The 26,748-nt window shown below is 42.6% G+C and overlaps 1 protein-coding gene across 2 annotated transcripts in view; it reads left to right on the forward strand.

Annotated features, from left to right (window-relative positions):
* The window catches only part of SLAIN1 (SLAIN motif family member 1), a 57,792-nt gene extending 31,359 nt beyond the window's left edge, over nucleotides 1–26,433 (forward strand). Inside the window, exons 3-8 of one of the 2 annotated variants that reach the window (XM_059684914.1) lie at nucleotides 6,772–6,921; nucleotides 7,883–8,032; nucleotides 10,547–10,888; nucleotides 18,392–18,547; nucleotides 22,971–23,253; nucleotides 25,342–26,433. In XM_059684914.1, the coding sequence (XP_059540897.1) occupies nucleotides 6,772–6,921; nucleotides 7,883–8,032; nucleotides 10,547–10,888; nucleotides 18,392–18,547; nucleotides 22,971–23,253; nucleotides 25,342–25,417 (1,157 nt within the window). In that variant the 3' untranslated portion in view covers nucleotides 25,418–26,433. The remainder of the gene's footprint in view (nucleotides 1–6,771; nucleotides 6,922–7,882; nucleotides 8,033–10,546; nucleotides 10,889–18,391; nucleotides 18,548–22,970; nucleotides 23,254–25,341) is intronic. The other variant, XM_059684915.1, reaches the window with a different exon arrangement.
* Nucleotides 26,434–26,748: the final 315 nt, after the last annotated feature.

The raw sequence follows: 26,748 nt of genomic DNA on the forward strand, positions 1-26,748 counted from the left end.
ATGGGGAAATTAATGCTACTCAAGTTTACCCCATAAAAATAGTGGATCAGATAAGCTGCAAGCCATATGTTACTGTGACAGGGGGCTTGCTCATTTTGCAGCCAAGTCAGTCATGCTTGCTTAAAGTAAACATATAGCCCCTCCAGAGAACTTGTACCTCAGTCTGCAGAGTTTATAGAAGTGAACCAGTAAAATACTATCTTTGCCTTTGTTGAAGCTTAGCCTAAACATCTGAGTGCATCTATGGGCCAGGCATTTCTGTAGGATCTAGGTATGTAAAGATGTAATATGACCACCTAGGAAGTTTATACTAGAAAGGCTAGTTGTGAAAATTAAAGTCTTCCTGCCCTGCTGGTTTGTGGTTTAGGTTAAAATACTGTGTCTGCATGAAACGTCCTGCCTGTATAAGGGAGAAGAAAAAGTATTGAAAGAGTTGATGTCTCCCATCCTTCACTGATCTCAGAGCACGCTGGGCCATGTAGTTAAATTCCTCTAATTGTTTGAATTAGAATTGAGGGCTGCCTACCTGTTGTATAAAGAGAAAATAAAAGCAGAAGAATTGAAGGTTTGTTACTTTCTCCTTGCTTCCTTTTCCCTTACTTTCCGGGACTCTGGTAAAGAGGCAAAGATTTGAACTGGGTCTGTGGTTTTGAAGAAACCATATTTCTGAAAAATGTGGCATTTGGGACATTTGTTTCCTCTGAGATAATCTTTGGATAAATAAGTGAGAACAGTTGACCTAATTTGATTAATTGTTAAAAATCAAGGTTCCTTACTTTGCCACTGAGTTGGTAACATCTGAGGAAAGACTAAGTCTAGATAAGATATACGTACCCCATGTTCATTGCAACATTATTTACAATAGGCAAGATGTGGAAGCAACCTAAGTGCCCATCAATAGACATGTGGTACATATGTACAATGGAATATTACCCAGCCATGAAAAAGAATGAAATCGTAACATTTGTGACCACATGGATGGACCTAGAGGGCATCATGCTAACTGAAATAAGTCAGAGGCAAAACCATATGATTTCACTTACATGTATAATCTAAAGAATAAAATAAACAAAACAGACTCAGATACAGAGAACAAACTGATGGTTGCCAGATGGGAGGGGGTTGAGAGGCTGGGTGAAGGGATTAAGAAGTACAAATTGCCAATTATAAAAATAGTCCTGGGTATGTAAAAAAAAAAGCATAGGGAATATAGTCAATAATATTGTAATAAATATGTATGGTGCCAGGTGCATAGTAGACTTATTGGGAGACTCACTTTGTAAATTATATAAACGTCTAACCACTATGATTACACCTGAAACTAGTATTGCAGATCAACTGTAATTGGAAAAAAGATATAATAGAAAAAGCATGCCCATTTTATTTTGAGAGGACAGGTTAAGCTACCTAAGAATTAGGAGAAGTGAAAGTGTGGAAAATGTCTGCACTCTTTTTTCCCACCTAGCTTCTAGAACATTTTCCCTCAGTATTTATAGAAAACTAGAGGCCCAATGCACAACCTCTTGCAGTCCGGAACCCCCGAGGGGTCCTTAGCACTGTCGTGGAAGTGGGAGAGGCTCCTGCTGCCACTGCTGCTGTGCTCGCCCGCTGTGAGCCCAGCTTCTGGCTGAGCAGCGCTCCCCCTGTGGGAGTGCACTGACCACCAGGGGCAGCTCCTATGTTGAGCGTCTGTCCCCTGGTGGTCAGTGTGTATCATAGTGACCAGTTGATTTTCATATTAGGGTTTTATTATATAGGATTTTTGCTACAACTCGCTGTAACTTTTAAGTAGTTTTTAATACTGCTTTATAGTTTAAGAATGCATGCTGCAAACTTGTCTGAATATTTACCACAGGCTTGCTTATTACCCTCTGACAAACACCTTTTTTCAAATGAGAACACTTCAACACTAAGATGCTACCTTGTCAAGCTCCAACTTTCAGAGTGGAGCTCTTGTTATCTGCATTCTCAGTCTAGTGTCTCTTCTTGGTCTTTTATTACAAGACTGTTATGAAAAATTGCAGTAAAGAAGTATGCTATCGGCCACCATTGTAATGTCTCGACACCTGACATATACCCTTGCACTAAAATGCTAATCCTGTGCATGTTTCAGAGTGAATGCCATAAAATTGGCCTGTATGTTAGTCCAGGGGTTGGAAAACTACAGCTATATCTGGCCTTATGCCTATTCTTGTATGGCCCTTTCACATTATTAAGTGGTTGAAAACAAAAGAATATTTCATGGCCCATACTTTTTATGAAATTCAACTCTCATTCTATATAACTAAGGTTTTACTGGTTTTAAGGTTTTAAGGTTTTACATGTTCCTTCATTTCTGGATTGTCTGAGGTTGCTGTGATGCTGTGATGGCAGAGTTGAGTAGTTGCACCAGAGACCATATGGCCAGCAAACCCGAAATATTTACTAGCTGCCCCTTTACAGAAAACATTTGCTGAGAGTGTCTAAATGTCTATTAATTTATTGTCTATACATCTTCAAAGTTGCCTGGCCTGAAAAATAACATATCTATGTAGTTATTTTTGTACATCATTAAGCAAAGTAGTACCTTCCAAAATGGACTTGATAAATGCTCCAGTGATACTATCAAGTGATAAAAAATCACAAAGGCCAGGTGACATGATATGTTTAAGAAAGAATCTAAATTTCTTTAATTCTCCACACTGAAAATTATTCTTTTGCCCCCCCCCGCCCCCCCCCCCCCACAACGTTTTAAGCAATGACATTCCTATCATGTCTTGATCATCTTTGCCTAGACTTGTAGTAAATATAATAAATATTCAAGTTTTTGCTGTGTAGTTCCTGCAGGTACTCAAAATCAAACTTAAGAAAGCAGTAGATCATACAAATACAAGGAAAAATAACTGATTGAATGAAAATCTTATCAAAAGGTCAGTATTATATCAACCTAAAAGAGTTAAAAAATAAAGCAACATTCTAACATGTTCTGGAGTCAGTTGTTTTCATTTTTCTTCTCATAGTAGAAACAGCTAGTTCGGTACCTAATGGACACAATGTCTGGCACACAGTATACAATCAATAAATGTTGAATGTGTTCAAAATCTTAACAATTGAACAACTTAGTAATTTACAACATTTATCTTAATAGGAAATGCTCATTAGGCAAGGGAGACAAAGTGAGAAAGCTTAAACTACTAGTATATAATTATTATTTTTACATCTTTTGAACTTTTCATTTTAAATATTTATTGTTGAAAGTATTACATATGTCCCCTTTTCCCGCCATTGACCTTTTCTAGCCGCCCCCCCTTCCCACCCAGGCCTTCACTACCCTGTTCTCTGTGTCGATGGGTTATGCATATATGAGTATGTTTCAGAAAACACTCTAAAGGTGGACATGGAATACATGGCAATAGATAAGAGTGCCAGTGAGTACCTTGAAAAGCTTGTATTTGATGAAAAGCCACTGTAGTACTTAATGGGAAGAAGTAGGAGTTAAAAGAATAGAATCTGAAACACCAGTAAGAAAGAATATATGCACCCCTATGTTCATAGCAGTGTTATTTACAATAGCGAAGATCTGGAAACAGTCCAAGTGCCCATCAGTGGGTGAGTGGATAAAATGGATATGTACATTTACACAATGGAATACTATGCAGCTGTACAAAAGAAGGATCTCTTACCCTTTGAGGCAGCATGGAGGAACCTGGAGAGTATTATGCTAAGTGAAATAAGCCAGGCAGGGAAAGACAAGTATCGCATGACCTCACTTATGTGTGGGATCTAATGAACAAAATAAAATGAACAAAATAAACCCAGAGACATGAAAACATGAATGAGACTGACAAATCTCAGAGGGAAAGGAGGAGGGAGGGCCGGAAGAGATAACCAAAGAACTTATCTGCATAGTCCATGGCCACAGACAATAGTGTGGTGAAGGCCTGGGGTGGGACAGGAGCCAGGTGGATGGGCAATGGGAGAGGGAAAGAGGGACATCTGTAATACATCAGCAATAAAGATTAAGAATTAAAAAAAACAAAATAATATACGACTAGCATAGCTCTGGTAGTGATGTTCAGACAGTCTTGGGGAAGGCAGTGCTGCAGCTGAGAGTTCATTGAGGAACAGGTTGCAGTAACTGGTGAGAGGTCAGAGGTGGTGAGAGTCTTCGGGAAGTTGCAGTGCAACGTAGCGAAAGCAGTGTTCTGAGAGGCAGTTTAACTTAAGGCATTTGGGAAAGAAAACCTTGCCAAGTGTGATATGAAATGTATAGCCTTATGCTTGGGCCCACCTCCCTGCTATTCCAGGGGTTGCAATTAAATGAAAAATACATAGTCATGCCCCCGCCAAGTAAGAGAAGCCCTTTACTCATAGCTAGGACTTCGGAGTAGGAGTCTAGGAAAATACTGCTGTTCAGAAGTGTATCACCCTTTTCTCCTTCAGTCTTTCTTAGGATAATTTTGGTCATCGTTGGACCTCTCAAAAAGTTTAACGCGCATATATATATATATATATATATATATATATATATATATATATCCCATTAAATTAATTTATTGAAAAACAAAACTGCCCTGTGAAAAGTTCTTTTTGTTTTATTTTCTATAAAAATGCTTCCTGTTACAATTCTTCTGCTACACAGAGAAGAATAAGTAGGATGTGTGGGTTTCCACTTCCTTCTCCTTTCCTCCACCACAACCTTGGCACTAATATAGCGTGGTTGCTCTCTTAGCTTGCCTCCACAATAATGCTCCTCCCTCCTCTTAAAAGCCTCCATGCCAAGGGACAATGCACAGCATTCTCTCTTGCAATAGATGCTAATTGTGTGCTTGGTTGGGCTCTTGCTGTCATAGTCACAATCACTGCGCCATTGTGCTGGGAGGCTGGTCACAGTGGTTACTGTGCAGAGCGATGAATGCTGTTTACTTGGGGTGTGAATTTGTCTGCATCTGTGGGTGACAACACGCAGTCACTGTAATTTGCCTGGCGAGTGATCAGACTGGTATAAAATAACATTATCTGTTCAGCAAGTTAGCAGTCACAAAGAACTATTGATTCCTGTTAACATAGAATTTTTAATGAGAAACTTCGAGTAATGGAGATTGAAGCTGTAAGAACAGCTACCAAGGGTGTGTTGCATATTAACCCCTATTTTTCAGTGTGTTTTGGGATCAAGTTTACATACCCAGAAGGTAAGGAGCTGGGAGTGGTCCACTCCACACATCTCTGCTCTGGCTCAGCTTAAGAAGAGCTGCTTAACCACAGTTAATTACATATTGGATACGTGACATGATTGGTGTCAATTAGGAACTGGGCTTCAGGTAGTGTCGCCCCCCCGCCCCCACCATGAAACTTACAAATTCTGAAAGCATAATCACAGTGAATGTAGACACTTTCTTGCCTAGTTTTTTCACCTACGTGAGGAAAAGATATTTTTTATGTAGTTGTAAAGGGATGGTATTTAAATCTCAACAGTGCTTACTACAATGCTGAAATAAAAGGAAACATTTTGCTTTTTTAAAAATAACCTAGGTGATATTTTGCCAGGGTCTTACAAATCCAAATTTTGGAGCTGATTATTTGCTTGACAAACTACTTCCCATGGTTTCTATCTTTCCACCCCGATGCCCATTTTTAAATACTTGCCAACTGTTTGCTCATTAGCCTTGCTTATTAAAAGTGATTTGGGGAACACATTTCAAAACAGTCCTTTTTGTATGTTTTTCAAGTTTTGTCAAATTTCCAGAAAAATATAAACCTATTTATTGCCTAAAGGTGAAGTTTAACCAAATTTGTATTTTTTATTTATTTTTCTTATCTTGCTTGTGTACATGCCTAAATGGTTACTTTTTAGGAAAGTGGATTTTGACTAGTGCAGTAATTTGTATTCCTTGAAGGGAGAAGAAGTGATGTTTCATGTGACTTATTCAGGTTTTTACAGTTTGGGGTCTTTTTCATGATCCCAAGCACTTAGAAAGTAACAAGGGCTTGGTAATTTTGGAGGAGGGAAACACACTAGTTAGCCAGGGGAGATAATGTAAACATTAGGTTATCTAACCATTGCGGGTAAAATTCTTTTTTGTTCCTTATTTTATAGTATTAAAGTAATAATATGTATAATTCTACCTTTAGATGTTATAGGAATAGTATATGTTCAATATGGAAATTTGGGAAATATTTTTATAAAAAGGAAAAATCCAATAGATCCCCAATTAGTCTCTATACTTGCCATCAAAACTAGCAGCCATTACATTTTGCTATCTATACCCTCCTGTGATTTTTGTATCACTTTGGCATAAGTCTTGTTTGGACTCAAGGCCATTCAGAAACACAAGAGTCCCTTCAAGTTTCTTCCATAATTTACTAAGTTTTTATAAAAAATGTTATCAACATTTTCTGATATTAAATGGGTTGAAAAATTAACCTTAGAAAGAACATAAGACTGTGTATGGCTAATATTAAGAACATTTCCACAGTTTGTGAAGATGGTAAGTTTTTTTGAGTTTTTCAAAACAAATTTTCCTTGATATACGGGCATGTTGGCTTTAATCAAGGTGAGACTGATTTACTGCTTCTTAAAGGGGGTATAAATATGACCTTCATTCACAAATTGCCTTTTTTAAAAACATACTTTCCCCTTAGGTAAATAGAAGTCAGTTAACTTATTCTGATGAAAAGTTGCTTTTTTGTCTTTTCATTTTTTTTTTTAACCACTTCTTTTCCTTCCTCTGACAAGTCACATTCTGCTTCCATGTTGCTAACTGCTGCTCTTTATTTCTGCTTCTGTGACAGCCAGCCGATGGCGGAGTCTCTTCTCTTCAAATGTCTCCCTGGCTTTTCCTTATAGTCCTGTTGCAAGACTCAGCCCTTATAGCAATGGCATTAATACTCCCAGCTTCTCTAAAACCTCAAATAAAGCAATACTAACACCTGAAAGAACAGGTAATGTTTCAACTTCTCAACTAGCTGCTTGCTTTCTTGTCATTTAGTTACTAAACACAGCTTAAATATCCATCTTGAAAAGCTTGAGATTAATCTTATCACATGGAGAGTTTTTTTGCACACTTACCTTGGATATGAAAAAGGCTAATGTTAATTTGTACTTTAATACCATTAGTCTGCTCTCAGTTGTGTGTGGTCGGCGGTCTGCCCTTGTTGTCAACAGTATGTGTATATAGTTAATGTGTTTCCAAGTGCCCAGTGTGCTTTTAAAATGAAATGTCAAACAATTCAGTACTTTTTATTAAGATTCAAAAATACAAGGATTTATATCTTGTTCTTTTAAATTATTTTAGCTTTTTATTGTAGCTTTTTATGCAGCCAGGCCTACATGGAAAATAGACATAGTTGCTCTTTATGAGATGAAGATTCCATTCCTGCAGCTTTCTCCCCTTGGGTCCTATCTTCCTTGTTCTCTTATCTCGAGCCGTTGCTTTTTCACTCTCATGAGTGCCTACCAGTCTCCTGACTGCTCTACACACAATTTCGCAGGTTTTGTAAATGTTTCTGTGTATGTATGTGTGCTTTTTATATGTGATTTTCTTACTTATTTGTAACATATTGTTTGTAACTGTTTAAAAAATGGACCGGATTAAATTTTAATTTTAAACTATATAATAATTACTACTGAGAGAAGCATATCTGATTATTAATTAAAGTGAACATGGACATGTACTTATACAATGCATTTAGATATCTGCTTATCTAATGGCATCAATGATTTCTTTTGTTATTATGGTAAAACAACAACAGGAGATCTCTCTTCTTTACAGTTTGTATTGGTTGCTTTTTGGTGACATGAAAACAGGGCAGAAACTGGCGATTGTTGATAACATGAATTATAAAGCAGAAATAGATATCAGTTCTTTAGTCTAAACAATAAACCTACATCCTTTGTTTTTAGGTTACACCTCCAGGGGCTCCCCTCTCAGTCCCCAGTCGTCTATAGACAGTGAGCTGAGCACTTCAGAACTGGAGGACGACTCCATCTCCATGGGGTACAAGCTACAGGACCTCACTGACGTGCAGATCATGGCTCGTCTGCAAGAAGAAAGTACGTCTGTGTGTTTTTTTAGACCAGAACACATTTTAAACTGGAGGCTTCTACTAGAACTGGGAGGGCATGGGGAGTTCTCAGGTATTTCTTCCCAGTAATGGGCACACACTTCAGTCCTTTCTCTCATACTCTGTCCTGCTTTGTAGATGGAGCAGTTAATGCTTCTCACATTCTCATGAGCATCGTAAGGTGTTAGGACATGTTCCGATCAAAATGCACTGACACAAAGACCATTGCTGGGATGGCCACTGTGGAAACAGTTTGACAGTTTCTTTAAAACCAAACCCATGATTTCCACAAGGCCCAGCATGTTTCACTCAGGGCATTTATCACAGAGCAGTGGGAATTTGTGTTCACACAAAAACCTGTACTGAACATTCTCAGCAGCTGTTTGTAAATGCCAAAACCTGGAATGAACTGAGATGTCTCAGTAGGGGAAGTGTTAATCAGACAGTGGTACCTGCATGTCCTGGAGCAATATTCACCAATAAAAAGGAATGAACCATAGATTCATGCACTCTCATGGATTAGTCTACAGGGAATTACACTCAGTGAAGAAAGATCATCCCAAGAGGTTGTATGCTATACTAGAGGCCCGGTGCATGAAAACTCATGCACTGGAGGAGGGGGATTCCTCAGCCCGGCCTGCCCCCTCTCAGAGTCTGGGAGCTCTCAGGGGCGAGAGGCGACCCAGCAATCAGGGGAAGGCGATGCCCCATCACATCTCTGCTGCTGCCACTGCCATCAGCGTAAGCCTCAGCCGGCCCTGGTTCCCTGAGCCTGGGGTGGCCCTGGGCGGCTGGGGTGTTGAGGGGACTGGGGGACTCTGGAGGCAGGCACCCCAGCGGGGCTGAGGGGACTGGGTGCCGCCATCTTTGAGGGCGTGGCAGTCAGCATACTTCCTCCTTACTGGCTGTGGGTGCTACCATCTTTGAGGGCGGGACAGTTAATTAGCATATTCCCTCCTTATTGGCTGTGGATGCCGCCTTCTTTGCAATGGCATGAGAGTCAATTAGCATATTCCCTCTTTATTAGATAGGATAGTTCCATTTATATAACATTTTGGGATGACAAAATCTTAAAAGTGGGCAGTTTAGTCGTCACTAGGGTTAGGGGTACGGTGTAGGATCTCAGGAGGAAGGTGGATGTGGTTATAAAAGGGCAACACAAGGGATTTCTGGGGGTTTTTGGAACTGTTTGTTCAGTATTTTGACACTGGTGGTAGGCACTTGATCCTACAGGTAGTAAAATAGTAGAAAACTTAATACTAACACATACAAGCATGCATGAGTAGACCCGGAGACACCTAAGATGGCTTTGTGTCACTGCCAGTGTTCTGGTCATCATGTTATTCTATAATTTTGCAAAATGTTATCATTGGGAGAACTGGGCAAAGTGCACAAGAGAATCCTGTCTTACTTCTTTAGAACTTCATGTGAGTCTATAGTTATCAATAAAAAAAGAAAATCAGTTAAATGCATTGGTATACTTTTCAGAATAATTATGGAAGAGAAGATCATTGGCAATGGTACAGTTTATCCCTGGTTCTGCAATAAAGTTACAGTAAATAATCTGGGAGTGAACACTTCAAGGACATTTATGGCAGAAAAAGGCACAATACAGTGTAGATCACAGAACCTGGCTAGGCTTGTTTTGTTTTGCAGTTATCTTTTCAGGTCAACATAAGTAGAAACAGCCAACTATCATTTAAGTGTAACTATTTCCTGGTTTCAGAATTAGTCAAGGCTACTATAAGAAACATGGTAATGCTCATGCAGAATTTAATAAGATACATGTTGACGGAAAAGTGATTATTTTTGGTCATTTTTCAGTAACAGTAAACTAACACTAACTCTACATCTATATGGCTAAAAGATTAGATGTCAGTTTTCAGATGTTAAGTAGTTAAGGATAGACTGCTTTTAAAAAAATTGTGGTCTTGGCAATGAGATGAATAACTAGAAACTTAAAGTTTACTATTTTTAGGTAGTTATCATTTAGGATGACCCCAAACCATTGCGATATTGAAATGTCACTATGCTTTGGAAAAGAATAAAAAGAATGAAAGAGGCGGCCTTGTTAGAAAATACCTACTTGTACCACAGATTTTGAACTTTGCGCTGGTTTGAGAATTGGAGTGGGGAGCAGGAGGAGTTCCTGCTTGGGCAGAGATTTGATTAATGGCCTAACTCATAGCAAACAATTTATAATGATGATGAATACTATTTCCTAAGCAGCCTTCCTAAGTACGTATCTCTGGAGCTCAGCAGGGATCATTTGGGGAAATTGACAGACATTGATTGATAAATTATAGCAGTAGGTACTATATTTAATTTTCACTGCAATTGTGGCAATCTTTTTGCAAAACAGAATAGTCTAATATTTTAATAAACTAAGAACACGATAATGGGTCTCTGAATCATTTGGCACAAAATTTCCTCTAATATTTGAACTTAATTTTTGCTAGATTGAAATGTGTTAATGATAATACTATTTCTTATTATTTTTTAGGTCTCAGGCAAGATTATGCTTCCACGTCAGCATCCGTGTCAAGACACAGTTCCAGTGTGTCATTGAGTTCAGGAAAGAAAGGGACATGTAGTGATCAAGAATATGATAGATTCAGTTTAGAGGATGAGGAAGAATTTGACCATTTGCCACCACCTCAGCCCCGTCTTCCAAGATGTTCACCCTTCCAAAGAGGAATCCCCCATTCACAGACTTTCTCCAGCATTCGGGAATGTAGGAGGAACCCCAGTTCCCAGTATTTCCCTTCAAATAGTTACCAGCAGCAACAGTGTTATTCACCTCAAGCCCAAACTCCAGATCAGCAACCAAATAGGGCCAATGGAGGTAAGTTATGATGCCCTTTTGGTATGTGGTGGGTTCAAGAAATGGTTTTAAAGTCAATGTAAATAATAGGTAAACATTTCCCGGATTTATTAAGTACATTATCAAGACCTTATCAGTTTGGTCTAAATTCAAATCTATAATTGACGGGCTTCTGATTACATGTTGCAGATTTATAGACCTAGGGCTTCAAGAACACCACCGCATGGTAACTGGCACAGAATGGGCCATACATGGGAGCATCTTTTTGCTGTTGCCAGTTCAGCTGTGGGATGGGCAGGGTTGTGCCAGTTGAGCTCATAGTGGATCTCCACAGAGTCCGAGGCACAGAGTTACCCTTTCTCACCTTTCCCATAACCTCCAGCCTCTTCCTGCCTGTTCCTAGCACAGAGTGGTGGATGGTTAGTGCACGATGATGCTTGGAGAGGATGCTGCTTGTCACATCCAGGTTAAGGGGAAGTTGGGCTATGTCTTTCCCTCTGATCCTGACATCTGGAATTAGGATCCGTGTAGCAGGAGGAAAATGGAGGCTAATCTTTGGCATGGTAATGGACGCTGATTAGCCCTAATGTTAATGTGGTGGGTTGAAATATGTGTCATTCTCTTGTGGGTTTTCTGTCTGCCTCTTCATTTGTCTTCCTTATCCACTCTCAGGAGTTACACTCCTTGACTTCCAACAAATTATAGGGAGAACAACTGTAATGTTGCAAGCCTGGTATGTTTTTTTGTACTAATGATCACTCACACACAGGTCCATGTACTATGGAGAAACAAACCATATTTATACAGGTATAGCATCCTCTATAATAAAGAGCCAATATGCAACTGGTTGTCATGCCCTCATGCCATCACACCGTAATGGCTCAGACAGTCAACACTGGGGAGAGAGGAATGGGGACCAGCCAGGCACAAATGAGCTCATGAGAGAAGAATGGGGACCAGCCAGGCACAAATGAGCTCATGAGAAAGGAATGAGGACCAGCCAGGCTGTGGCCTGGGAGAAGGACAAGCCGCCCGCCCTGCAGTCCTGGGTGCCTGCGGCTGCGGCCAGCCTAGGCAAAGCCAACCTGGGTCCTGGGTGTCTGCAGTTGGTCAGAGGGAGGGAAGCCCGGGTCCCTGGTGCCGGTGACTGGCCAGAGGAGAGAATCCTAGGTCCTGAGTGTGGGGCGAGGCAGAGGTGGTTAGGGGCGATCAGGCCAGCAGGGGAGCAGTTAGGGGTGATCAGGCAGGCAGGGGGTTTAGGGGCAATCAGGCAGGCAGGCAGGCGAGTGGTTAGGAGCCTGCAGTCCCAGATTGTGAGAGGCAGTTGGACATCCCCCGAGGGGTCCCGGATTGGAGAGGGTGCAGGCCAGGCTGAGGGACCCCCACTCCCGTGCAGAATTTCATGCACCAGGCCTCTAGTTTAATTATAAAGCACCATTTCGCAAAGCTGAAGCCAGAAGTGCTCGAGCCGGTAATTTTATAATATTGCAAAGCCAAATCTATATATGTAAAAGCATAAGCGACAGAGTGACCGGTCACTGTGATGTGCAATGACCACTAGGGGGCGGATGCTCAATGCAGGAGTTGCCCCCTGGTGGTCAGTGCGCACTCACAGCCAACCTCCTGCAGCCCCACCCTAGCCGGCCAACCTCTCGCAGCCCCAATGGCCCCAATGGCTGGCCAGGCCGAGGGACCCCACCCATGCATGAATTCGTGCACCGGGCCTCTAGTACAAATTATTTTTGGGTCATTTGTTACCATGTTTTTACTTTTTACCCTTTATTTCTGTGTACTTATATCATTAATGCTAATTGAGAGAGAATTTGAAAATATTGAAAATTTTAGTCATAATTTCACTGTTTTGTACTTTCAGATTTAAAAGAAAACAGTGGCAGCCAAAGAGTGTCATCCTATCTAATAAAAGAGAAACATGGTAATTAGCGTATGACTGCTACCCTTCCCATTGGCTAATCAGGGCGATGTGCAAATTAACTGCCAGCCAAGATTGCGGCTGGCAGCCAGGCAGCTTGAAATTAACATGAGGCTTGCTTGCTTCAGTGATGGAGGAAACCAACGTTCCCCGCCTGCCTTGCCGGCCTCTGAGACTGCAGTTTGAAACATTGTAACAAATACAGAAGCTAAACAAAACCCCAGAAACCTGCTTTCAGTGAGCCTGGGATCTCAGAGCTAGAGTTATACATTGTTTTGATTATAGAACCCAAACAAACCAGATACCTGCTTTTAGCAGCAGCAGAGGACTCAGAGCTGGAGCCAGAGCTAAAGCTGGCCCAGAATAAAAAAAAAAAGGAAAAAAGGAGCAGTTGGGAGCTTCAGTCACCCGCCAGCCTGAAAACAGCCCTCAGCCCCTCGCCCAGACTGGCCAGGCACCCCAGTGGGGACCCCCCACCCTGAAGGGTGTGTGACCAGCTGCAAACAGCCATCATCCCCTCACCCAGGCTGGCCAGGGACCCCAGTGGGGACCCCCACCCTGATCCAGGACACCCTTCAGGGCAAACCAGCCAGCCCCACCCATGCACCAGGCCTCTATCCTATATAGTAAAAGGGTAATATGCCTCCCAGCACTGGGATCAGCAGAGCCGTGAGGCCTCCCAGCACCGGGATCAGCGTGACAGGGGGCAGCGCCCAAACCCCCTGATCGCCCTGCGGCTCTGTGTGTGACAGTGTGCAGTGCCCCAACCCCCTGATCGGCCCTGCTCTGTGTGTGACAGGGTAGAGCCATAACCTCCTCATCGGCCCTGCCCTGAGTGTGAGAGTGGCGGCGCCCCAATCCCCTGATCGGCCCTGCTCTGTGGATGATAGAGGGCGGCGCCCCAACCCTCTGATCCGCCCTGCTCTGTGTGTGACAGGGGGTGGTGCCCCAACTCCCCTTCGGCCCTACTCTGTGAGTGACGGGGGAGCTCCCCAACCCCCTGATCAACCCTGCTCTGTGCATGACAGGGTAAGGAGCCCCAACCCCCCTGATGGGCCCTGCTCTGTGCGTGACAGGGGGCAGCGCCCCAACCCCCTAATTGGCTCTGCTCTGTGCGTGACGGGGTGGCGCAGCAACCTCCCATCGACCCTGCCTTGAGTGTGACAGGGGGCGATGCCCCAACCCCCCAATCGGCCCTACCCTGAGCGTGACCTAGGGTGGCATCGCAACCTCCCAATCCGCCCTGCACTGTGCATGATAGGGGTGGTGCCCCACCTCCCCAATCAGCCCTGCTCTGAGCCCGACCAGGGGCTGCACCTAGGGATTGGGCCTGCCCTCTGCCATCCCGGAGCAGGCCTAAGCCAGCAGGTCGTTATCTCCCGAGGGGTCCCAGACTGTGAGAGGGCACCGGCCAGGCTGAGGGACCCCCCCTTCCCCCCAAGTGCACAAATTTTTGTGCCCCGGGCCTCTAGTAGATTATAAAAGCTAATAGTATCAGAAAGACAGTATATGCCGTATGCTTAAAGAAAGTCATAGCCTTATTTTACAATTGAGGGGGAGGGCACCTTGTGTTGTTTCTCTGAAGATTTTTTTGTCAGGTGTCTGAGAACGTCATATCCTAGTTGTCTAGCAGATGTTGGCTCTGTATCTTGATTAGTATTGTCAAATGGGATCATTGTCTCACCTTGGAAAAGTGGTTTTGACTTACGCTAAACCCCGTTATGTGCAGGATTAGGTTTCCCTGAACCTGTGCTGTGTGTCTCAGCTCCGCGTCCGGCTGTGGTAGGTGCATGGTTCCTAAAGGGTCTGGTTTCCTACAAAGGAAAAGGGGACACAGTATCAGAACCTTCATGTGTTACCATGGAATATTTTTGGAACCCAGTTGTGAAATGAGAATGGTAACTTTGAAATTAATCCATCAAATATTTTTCTAAAATACCAAAATAATATAGATAGGAGAAAATAATTGTTAAATCATTGATGCATTAAAAATAATAAAAAATAAACCAGAAATATGTTATTTACATTTATTGCTTCTATAGTTCCTACATGGTCTAGGTTCAAAAGAGGTGGCTCTTAAGAGTTATTGGAATATTTCTAGGGATCATAGGATTGAAATAAGCCTTTTTAGAGTAATTTACCAGATAGGAAACATGACTAAATCTTGCAGAATTTTTATTGATTTGTAGGACACAGCAAGGTTATTGGTAGCATGATGACATAATCACTCTTAGCCAAAGGATCTCCCTGGACCCCATTGACTGGTGGTAACCGAGTCTTTTCTTTATCCCCTGATTCTTTAGTCTTCATTGCAGAGTGGCAAGTCTTGCCACTCCTTTCCTATGAGAAAACTCATGTGAAATCTTGCCTTGGTCTGTGCATCCAGCTTCCTACTGCATCTTAGTCCTTGAGGATAAATTGCTGGTTTCTTGTGAAGATAGAACATTATTTTTGATTCCTTGAGTTTTAAAGTGTAACCACACAGGAACCTTATTTTCTTTCATCTGCCCTGTATTTTGATTTTTTTTCCTTTGACTCAAACTGGCCTCACCTAGTGCCCAGACTCACCCACCTCCCTCTCCCTTGCTTAATTAATTATTAAGCCCTCAGGACCATGAGGTTCTGGTCAGCATCCAATAGTCCTAGAAATAAAGTCTTGGGTCTGTTGACCACAGGTTCAGAGTTCTGGTCAAACTAGAGATAACAGCTAGTTGTGTTTCAGCTCCCGAACTACCCCACTGACTGCATCCTTGTGAAACCAGACAAAGCGGTGCCATAGCTGACATCAGGACCAGTTGCAATGATCAACTATCCCTACCCTAGTGCCAGCCCATCAGTGGGAACCACGACCCAAACTCCATTAGTCACCATGACTAATGATTTTCCCTGAATAATCCATTTCCTGGAAGCCATCGGGAGTCAACAGTAGCTCATGTGACTCCGGGCATGGCACCATCTTCTTAATAAATCCTTACTTCTTTAAAAAAGTTGATTTGAGGAGGGAAGATGAGTGGGGGAGAGGGGGGGGGGGGAGAGAGAGAGAGAGAGAGAGAGAGAGAGAGAGAGAGAGAGAAGCATTGATTTGTTCTTCTTATTTACATATTCATTGGTTGATTCTTTTTTTTCTTTATTAAGGTATTACATATGTGTCCTTATCCCCTGAATGCCCCCCCCCCATGTCCTCACTCTCCTGGTGTATGTGTATGTGTCCGTTGGTTATGCTTATATGCATGCATACAAGTCCTTTGGTTGATCTCTCCCCCTTACCACCACCCTTCCCTACCATCACTCTAAGGTTTGACGGTCTCTTCGATGCTTCTCTGTCTCTGGAACTGTTTTTGTTCATCAATTTATGTTGTTCATTATGTTCTACAAATGAGTGAGATCATGTGGTATTTATCTTTCTCTGACTGGCTTATTTAGCTTAGCATAATGCTCTCCAGTTCCATCCATGCTGTTGCAAATGGTAAGAATATACATAATATATGAAGATGAATTACTAGTAAATGTGGCAAAATGAAAACTACATCTAGATGAAAAACATAACAGACGTTTTTGAAACTTTACAACACTATATATATGTATATATGTATGAAAACTTTTAGAATAAAGAGTTGAAAAATTAATAAACATGAAACTCAATTCATTTTCTAAATAATAACATGTAATTATTTCCCTGTACCTCTCTGCTGCTTAGCCAAAGTAATTTAATCTTGTATTGATAGAGACTCACTTTTTCATGCTAGTCATTAAGATGTTCAAAAATCATATCCTACAGTGAGGATTAAAAAAACAAAACAGTGATAAGAGGTCCAAACCAGGTGATAGTAATGAAGATTCATTAAATATTTATGAGACAGACTTTTGAGGACTTGGAATCAAGGGTAAAGAAGGGAGGCAAATCTTAGGAGATTCTCTAGATTTCTGGATTAGGTGACTTTCCAGACAGGGCTTACAATGAACAGATCCAAGTAATGTGGAAAGGCCCTGTGTGAAGCAGTAGGAAATGAATCCAGTTTTGTACTTAAATGAGTTTTGGCTTAGTATTTAAACACTAAAGGCCCAGCGCATGAAAATTCGTGCACGGGGGGAGGGGGGGGGTACGCCTCAGCCCAGCCTGCACCCTCTCACAGTCCGGGAGTTCTCGCGATATCCTACTGATGGCTTAGGCCCGCTCCGAATGGGGCGCGGGCCTAAGCCGCAGTCTGGCCTCCCTCTGCAGAAGGCAACTGGGCCAGCCAGTCAGGGGATGGCATTGCCCCTCATCACTGTGCTGCTGCCGCCTGGCCTCCCTCTGGGGGAGGCAACAGGATGGGTGATCAGGGGATAGTGCTACCCCCATCACTCCCGCTACTGCCGCCACCCTGCCTGGCCTCCTTCTGCAGGAGGTGATCGGACGGGCCGATCAAGGGATGGTGCCAGCCCCCTGCCAGTCACCCCTCTGCCACTACTGGTCGCTGCCCCCCTACCCATCGCAATTCCTTCTCTCTGCCCACTGGCATGTGCCTTGGCTGGCCTAGCACTGCCTGCTCACTGGCCCCGCCCCTTGCCAACTGGTCATTACGCCGTTTGGTCGATTTGAATATTACATTTTTATTATATAGGATATCCTTTCTTCTCTAAGCTCAAGTGACCTGATATATGTTAGTGGTTGTGTTGTGGGTGTGTGTGTGTGTTTGGGGGGGGGGGTGGTTATTATTAAAGAGAAAACTAACTTGTGGAGTTGCAGTTTTGAAGCTTCTCAGCAACACTGAGACCCATGTCTGCCTCCCTCCTGCCCCTAAGTGGCAGCAGATGTACATGCCAAGGAGAAGAGAATGGAAGCATGTTCTTTTTCAAGCCCCCAAAGGTTTGGTGGCATGCTCTTGATAATTAAAACTTTTTAGAAGTTATATGGTCATGTTGATGTGATTAGTGGATTTCTCAAAACATCTCAAGTTTGAATTTTAATAATTTCTTCTATTTTGATATGCTAGCAAAAGATCCAGTGCTGGTTTTCACTCTTCTAGGTTTTCATTAAAACGTAACAATTTCTAGTATGTTTTTAAAGCTAAATGGCTATAAGATTATTTTCTAACCTCACTTTGATACAGTTTTATTCACTTCATGTATGTGAACAAATATATAATTGACTAATCCCTTCTATTTTTTTTATTGATTTCAGAGAGGAAGAGAGAGGGAGAGAGAGAGAGAAACATCAATGAGGAGAGAGAATCACTGACCAGCTGACTCCTGCATGCTCCTCACTGGGTATCAAGTCCGCAACCCGAGCACGTGCCCTTGACTGGAATTGAACCTGGGACCCTGAGTCTGCAGGCCAATGCTCTACCCACTGACCCAGACCAGCAGGGCTTGACTAATTCCTACTTTTTATAGAACTCATGTTCCTTTAGCAATCTATTTGGTGCAACCTTTCTGGAGACGTTGAGTGTGTATTCCTATACAGAAGGTTAATTCCGTTAGCTTTTTATAATTCATAATGAACATGATAATTTTATTTTTGAACAAAATATGATTTATATGTGTACTTACTTTTGAAAAAGTAGGTGTAAAGTTTGTGATTTTTAACTCAGTAGAAATTTTTTCTCTTCTAGACAAGCTCCGAAGAAGTATGCCTAATCTAGCTCGGATGCCAAGCACAATGGGCGTTAGTAGCAATGTGAGTTCTCCAGTCACCGTGCGAAATAGTCAGAGCTTTGACTCAAGCTTGCACGGAGCTGGAAATGGGCTTTCAAGAATACAGTCTTGTAGTAAGTATATCAGTTCTTAATTTTTTGTAATTTTTAGTTAATCATAACACCATTAAGCAAATGTCTTACTCTTCCATTTCTTCTTTTTCCTCTGAGGAACAATTTTCTCATCCTGTAACTTTTTCCCCCCACCATTAAAATTGAGTAATATTTTTATCAGTGCCTATGTTACCAATTACATAGTAAGTTATATGTAATCCTTCATATCCAAGGATACCAGCAGAAGCACTAAATGGTGATTAATTATCACACAAAATCTGTTTTCTTTATAGATCTGCCTCTTTCTGTCTACTTGATACCTTTACTCTGAAGAAAGCACACCACTTCTGTTAGCTGTTACTTTTGTGTTGTTTTTTACTACCCCACAGCTTTTTCCCCCCAAAATGAAGTTTTATTATTTGTCTACTCCATTTCATCTTACCGCAGTCTGTCATTCTGTGTTTTACACAGCAACAAACAGAGTAATGAGTGTTCAGTCTGGTGTTCATATTTTTACTTTTTGTGGGCATGTCGTGGTTCCAGGCCCCCACACCCCCATTCCTGCTCATGTGGTCTATACATGTAGTTGGGGTTAAGTCTGAACCTGACCCTGGGAAACAGACTCAGCCATAGTATTGATATGTCCAAACCTGGAGGCCTGGAGATGATTTGTCAACCAACAAAAGATTACGGTGTCCCCAAAACTCAATGGGAACAAAACTATAGCAGAATTTTACATAGACCTTATTTTTTATTGAATTTGACTACTGTACACATACATCAGCACTCCTGGATATAGAATTCACCTACTATATACTTGAGTAAAACTATTTTAAGAAAATATTTTCAAGAGATCTATAATAATAAAAGCGTAATATGCTAATTAGACCGGACAGCCGAATGACCTACCAGATGTCATTCTGGACGACCTTCCAGATGAAGTGTGGGGCTGAGGCAGAGGTGATTAGGGGTGATCAGGCAGGCAGGCGAACAGTTAGGGGCAATCAGACAGGCAGGTGAGTGATTAGGGGTGATCGGGCAGGCAGGCAAGCAGTTAGGGGCAATCAGGCAGACAGGCAGAGGGATTAGAGGTGATCAGGCAGGCAGAGTGGTTAGGGGTGATCAAGCAGGCAGGCAAGTGGTTAGGGGCGATGAGGCAGGCAGGTAGGTGAGTGGTTAGGAGCCAGCGTTCCCGGATTGCGAGAGGGATGTCCAACTGCCGATTTAGGAGGGATTAGGCCTAAACCAGCAGTCAAACATCCCCTAAGGTGTCCCAGATTGTGAGGGTGCAAGCCGGGCTGAGGGACTCCCTACCCCCATGCATGAATTTTGTGCACTGGGCCTCTAGTATCAAGTAAAACTTTATAGACATTTTCTTTTGCTCCCATCCTATTTTTATTTCAAAAAGATATTTATTGTATATTCTATGCTTAAGTTCAAAATCAGCTAAAATGTTTTAGAAAATAGGGTATGTCCCTGTTTAACTGAATGGTAAGTACGAGGCAGCAAAGGCTGGAAAAGTTAGCAAACAATAGGCAGAGTTATGTGCATAAATTTCCGTTAAATTTGTGATTCAGTTTTCCATTGGAGAAAAGAATTATAAAACTAAAAAAATTTCTGCCAAACAGTTCAGTTTCTTAATGTGAAATGATATGCTCTGTTGGGCCAGTACGTTAGTGAAGCTTTTAAGAGTCTTGCTCTGAGAAGTTTTTCATTTTATAGATTTTGCTGTCCTTATCAAGGTATAATAGCTAGCACTCACTTAGTGGTTATGACATGCCAGATGCCTTGTAAGGCTTCATATAGAGTAACTCATTTATTCTCCCCACAAACTGTAAATGTTATGATGAAAACTGTTTAGGAAGTATATATGTAATCAGCTGTACTTTTTACTTACTGATGCCACCTCTGTCTTCCTTTCTATAATAACAGCTAAATTATCCCTGTATTTTCATGAAATCCTCCTCAAAGTAACAATCAAGAAATTCTAATGTCTTCCAAGCAAGGAAGAAATTGTCCTGTGAGAACTTAAAATTGTTAAAGAAAAGGAGGTTATTCTTAGAATATAATAACACTAGAGGCCCGGTGCACAAAAATCAGCCCTGCTCTGTGTGTGATGGGCTGCGGCACCCCAACCCCCCCCCCCCCCCACGGGCCCTGCTCTTTGTGTGACGGGGTAGAGCCATAACCTCCCCATCGGCCCTGCTCTGAGTGTGACAGTGGCGGCCTGTGCCCTCTCGCAATCTGGGACCCCTCGGGAGATAATGCCCTGCTGGGTTGGGGCCACAGTTCACGTCAAAGCTACTGGTTGTTCTGGTCATTTGGCGTTCTGGTCACGTGGCTTTTATATATATACTAGAGGCCCGGTGCACAAAAATTTGTGCACTCGGTGGGGGGAGGCTGTCCCTCAGCCTGGCCTGTGCCCTCTCCCAGTCTGGGACCCCTCAGGAGATAACGACCTGCTGGCTTAGGCCCGCTCCCGGGTGGCAGAGGGCAGGCCCAATCCCTAGGTGCAGCCCCTGGTCGGGCTCAGAGCAGGGCCGATTGGGGAGTTGGGGCGCCGCCCCCTGTCATCCACAGAGCAGGGTGGATTGGGAGGTTGCGATGCCACCCTCAGTCACTCTCAGGGTAGGGCCGATTGGGGGGTTGGGCACCGCTCCCTGTCACACTCAAGGCAGGGTCGAGGGGGAGGTTGCAGTGCCACCTCCTGTCACGCACAGAGCAGGGCCAATCAGGGGGTTGGGGCTCTGTACCCTGTCACGCACAGAGCAGGGCCGATCAGGGGGTTGGGGAGCTCCCCCCTGTCACTCACAGAGTAGGGCCGATAGGGGAGTTGGGGCACCGCCCCCTGTCACACACAGAGCAGGGAGGATCAGTGGGTTGGGGCACCACCCTCTATCACCGACAGAGCAGGGCCGATCAGGGGGTTGGGTCGCCGCCACTGTCACACTCAGGGCAGGGCCGATGGGGAGATTATGGCTCTACCCCGTCACACACAGAGCAGGGCTGATCAGGGTGTTGGGGCGCCTTCCCCTGTCATGAACAGAGCAGGGCGGATAGGGAGGTTGTGGCCCCGCCCCCTGTCACCCACAGAGCTGCAGGGCCATCGGGGGTTTGGGCACTGCCCCGTGTCACGCTGATCCCGGTGCCGGGAGGCCTCTTGGCTCCGCTGATCCCAGTGCTGGGAGGCCTCATGGTTCCGCTGATCCCGGTGCTGGGAGGCATATTACCCTTGTACTATATAGGGTAGAGGCCTGGTGCATGGGTGGGGGCCGGCTGGTTTGCCCTGAAGCGTGTCCTGGATCAGGGTGGGGGTCCCCACTGGGGTGCCTGGCCAGTCTGGGTGAGGGGCTGAGGGCTGTTTTCAGGCTGGCGGGTGACTGAAGCTCCCAACTGCTCCTTTTTTTATTTTTCTTTTTATTCTGGGCCAGCTTTAGCTCTGCTCTTAGGCCTCGCTGCTGAAAGCAGGTATCTGGTTTGTTTGGGTTCTGCAATTGAAACACAGTATCAACTCCAGCTCTGAGATCCCGGCCAGCTGAAAGCTGGTTTCTGGGGTTTTGTTTAGCTTCTATATTTGTTACAATATTTCAAACTGCAAGCTCAGAGGTCGGCAAGGCTGGCGGGGAACGTTGGAGTCCTCCGCCACTGAAGCAAGCAAGCCTCATGTTCGCTTCCAGCTGCCTGGCTGCCTACCGCCATCTTGGCTGGCAGTTAATTTGCATATCGCCCTGATTAGACAATGGGAAGGGTAGCAGTCGTACTCTAATTACCATGTTTCTCTTTTATTAGATAGGATATTATTCTCTCTATATAAAAGGCTAATATGCAAAGTGTCCCCTTGGGAGTATGACCGGGAGAATGGGAGTTTAATCACTCGCTATGACATGCACTGACCACTAGGGGGCAGTGTGGAATGAAGGGAGGCCCCAGCCAGCAGCCAGAAGGCCCCTATCAGCCCTGATTGCTGGCCAGGGCTAGGGACCCTACCCATGCATGAATTTTGTGCACTGAGCCTCTAGTAATAATATAATATAGTTAGGCACTCAAAAAGCTGCTGATTGATAGAATACAAGACTTTCTTGTCAAGAATTAGAATTTTCTAGTCCCGGCTGGGTAGCTCAGTTGCAGGCTCGATTCCTTTGTCAGGGCACATAGAAGAATCAACCAATGAATGCATAAATAAGTGGAACAACAAATCAATGTTTCTCTAAAAAGTCAATGATTAGATTTTCCAATACTAACAGAGTCTTCTGTCAATTGGCAACATTGTATAATGCAGTACAATTATATATAATATATTAAAAATTCCATTTTATATAGACATATTAAAAGTTCCATTTTATATATACATATATCTTAATATAGGCTTTTTAAAAATATAACATTTCTGAAGTTGGATAGTGATAGAAATTTTGTCTCATATGAACATCATTTTCTCTTCTAGTTCCATCACCAGGACAGCTTCAACACAGAATCCACAGTGTGGGTCATTTCCCTGTGTCTGTCCGACAGCCTCTTAAAGCCACAGCCTATGTGAGCCCAACTGTTCAAGGCAGCACTAACACGTCTTTATCCAATGGCTTACAATTATATTCCAACACTGGAATCCCCACACCAAACAAAGCTACCACTTCTGGGATCATGGGCCGCAGTGCACTTCCAAGACCTTCACTGGCAATAAATGGGAGTAACCTGCCTCGTAGCAAAATTGCACAACCTGTCAGAAGGTAAGAGTCTTCATCCCCAATGTCAAGCAGTGTGTCTACATTACTTCATTTGCAGTTTTAAATCAGAAGCTGCTCCTGCCACCATCTTGCCTTTTTCTTGGCCTCAGTCTAACCCTAATAGTAGGCCATGCTACCCTTTTGGCCTGACTTGTGTCCCCCTCCCTCTGGAAAGTGATGGGTGTGGGTGTCCCTGTGTGGTCAAGTCTTCCTCTCTCTGATCTCATCTTCTTCCTTCCTCCCTCAACACTTCACCCTGATGCCCTGTTTGCTTTAATTTACCAGGAAAGCTCCACCTCCAGAACTCCTGCATTTTCCTTCCTTGAAGTTATTTGCAGGGCCTCCTCCCTCTCTCTCCCTTCTTCTCCTACTCCATTTATTAGTTTATAATGTGGTCTGACTCTCCTCACTAGAATGCAGGCTTCCTGAAGGGGGGGTAGTTGATCTTTGCTTCATTGCTATATGTCCCTAGTGGCAAGCGGTTTGTCCAGCACAGAGTAGGATTGCAAATGTTTTATGAGTCAATTTTCCTATCAAAATGAGCCCAACTGTGTTAGGCACGCATGCATGTGCACACATATACCTTCCCATCACATGCATGGTTAAAAAAACATCTTAGTGATAATTAGTTTTGTTAGCTTGTGTAAGTTCATTGTGGTCCAGGTAACAGTCCTCCCCACTCCACAATTCTAGATTACTTGCAGGACACACTTTAGATGAACTCATAGTCATGAGGTACCCTTCTTGAACTTAGATATCCTGGAGTGTTTTATGGTTAAACATTTCTGTAAAAGTGGGTTGAGGAGAGCTTGGAAGATGAAACAATGGAGGCAGTAAATGTAAACAACTTTATAAGAAAAGAATATATGAAGGAGGAGAGGGAGGGAATCAGTACACGTTTGAAAGGGATGTGGAAACAACTTTTCTTTATGCACTGGTATGTGTAAATAGTTTTGCTTTTTTATTTTCTGATTAGAAGTAATAGGTGTTCAGATCAGAAACAAATTCAGAAACTATTGAAAAACACAGAAAATAAAGGCTGATTTAGAATCCTATTACCCAGATAGAAATAACGTTGGTGTATATTTGTTAAATAAATTCTCCCCTAGTAAATGCAGAGCTGTGTTGTGATTATGGCTGAATAGAACATACATAGGTTATTTGACACATACTGTATAGGTAAATAGGACCATCTATTTGTCTCCAACCTAGCTTCCTGGAAAGGTTGTCACTAGCAGACTATTTGTGAGGGTCTGTTTTCCCAAACTGGAAAACACTGGGAATTAATTCTTTGCCAATCTGATAGGCAAATGTTTGATTATCCATAAGGTTTAAAATTTCTTCATGTTATGCTCTGGCCAGTGTGGCTCAGTTGGTTGAGTGTCATCCCATGCACCAAAAGGTCTCGGTTCTATTCCCAGGTTATGGGTCTCTGATTGGGGTGCATATGGGAGGTACCCCATCGATGTTTCTTTCCCCCTCTCCCTCTCTCTATAAAAAGTCAATAAAAGCATGCTTTTAAAAATTTATGTTAATTTGCTGTTTATAATCAATGAAATAACTGTTTGGGGGCCATTTTTTTTTCTATTGAGTTTACCTTTTTCTTTCTGATTAAAGTGTGTTTTATACATTAAGGGTATTGATCATTTTTTTCTCATGCCCACGCAGAGTACATAGCACTGTGGTGAGCACTGGGTTTCTAGCAGGCGCGCATGTTGCAAAGCTCCAGAGTGTTGAACACAAGACTCACTTGGGGAAGTGCCAACAGGTTGTCAGGACTGGAGGAGCCAATGAAAGGAAGCAACGTGACCCGTAGGGTTATTTTTTTATATATATAATATATTTTTATTGATTTCAGAGAGGGAGGGAGGGGAGAGATAGAAACATCAATGATGAGAGAGAATCATTGATTGGCTGCCTCTTGCACGCCCCCTAGTGGGGATGAGCCCGCAACCTGAGCATGTGCCCTTGACCAGGAATTGAACCTAGGACCCTTCAGTTTACAGGTCGACGCTCTATTCAGTGAGCCAAACCGGCTAGGGTGACCCGTAGGGTTATTAACACTCTGTTTCCTTTTTCTCACCTTTATAGTTTCCTTCAGCCTCCAAAGCCTCTGTCTTCACTCAGCACTCTGAGGGACGGAAACTGGAGAGATGGTTGCTACTGACGCAGTTTTACGTACCCTTGAAGAACGGGAAAGAAGTGGAAATGAGGGTTGTATTACCTAGCTGGCTGGGTAACAGTGGATGTCAGGATATTCTTTCCCTTTTGCATTTTAACATACTTACTGCATTGTTTTTTAATGAACCAATCACCAGAGACTAATTATTGCACTTAAATATTTGCCTGAGATACTGCAGCATTCTCAAATCCATGGTTGCAGTATTGCGACACTTAGATCTAGAAAGTTTTTGTAGAACTGCTACATACCTGAACACTTTTTGAGAGAATTGAGATGTATCATTAATGCTTTCTTTGCCATATGAGTTTTTAAAGTAACTTGTTCAATTTACTTACGTGTTCTAAACATCTTCCCAGTACATGTTCTGTGTTTTAATACATTACATATTTACAAATATGTTCGATCAATGTATGCTTTGAACTTTACTTTTATATAGTTTACAGGAATTTTATTTTTTTGTGCCTATTTCTTTTTACACCTACGTGAACCACTATGGAACAACTTAAATTTTGTGCCATAAAAATATTTTTGTGGTAAGGGACTATTTTTTTAACTCTGAGGATATATCAGCAAAAATCCACCAAACAGTTTCAGAGACATAATTTTGTGTTGAATGAGCACTGTGTAATCTGAAGCATTGCAAGGAGGTAGCCAGACAGCAAGTTAAATGGTCTCGTCTTTTTCTTGTTAATTTATTGTCACACATGGGTTTCATATTTATAAAGGCATCACAAGCTCATTGCACTTAATACCGGCAATGTTTGCTACTATACCACCATCGATTTTCAATACTTTATTACAGAGGATGAAACTGTAATGTTTTATTAACAATGCTTCTGGAAATGAATGCATTTTAAAGCAAATAAATCTTTTTGATAGACCTTTTACAAAACCCATTTGCACTAATGAATGCTTTTCTTATGGTATATGACTTAATATTTGTTACTGTGTACACTGCTGTTTTGGAATGTTCAGAAATAAAGACTATTTCAGCAATATCAGGTCATGTATGAATGTGCAGCATAAATGTATGCATACCATATATATATCTCATCACAGTCGTGAATGTGGTCATTGTTGCTATGTTCTCATGCAGGGCATTTATAGCTAAAGCAGGTAGATAGAATATCCACATTTGTAAAATTTATTTCCTTTTCTAAAATACTTGTAAGGTTTAGTTTTAGTCCTATTTAGAAGGGCTACTAGAAAACTCAAGTAGCCTGTTGCCCAGAAACACATTTATGTATGAACATGACCAGGGGAGATTTTAATACTTTGTGGGGATTGAACTTGAAATACTTTCTCAGTATCAGCAA

This window comes from Myotis daubentonii, chromosome 2 (genome assembly GCF_963259705.1).
Source record: "Myotis daubentonii chromosome 2, mMyoDau2.1, whole genome shotgun sequence".
Taxonomy (NCBI): domain Eukaryota; kingdom Metazoa; phylum Chordata; class Mammalia; order Chiroptera; family Vespertilionidae; genus Myotis; species Myotis daubentonii.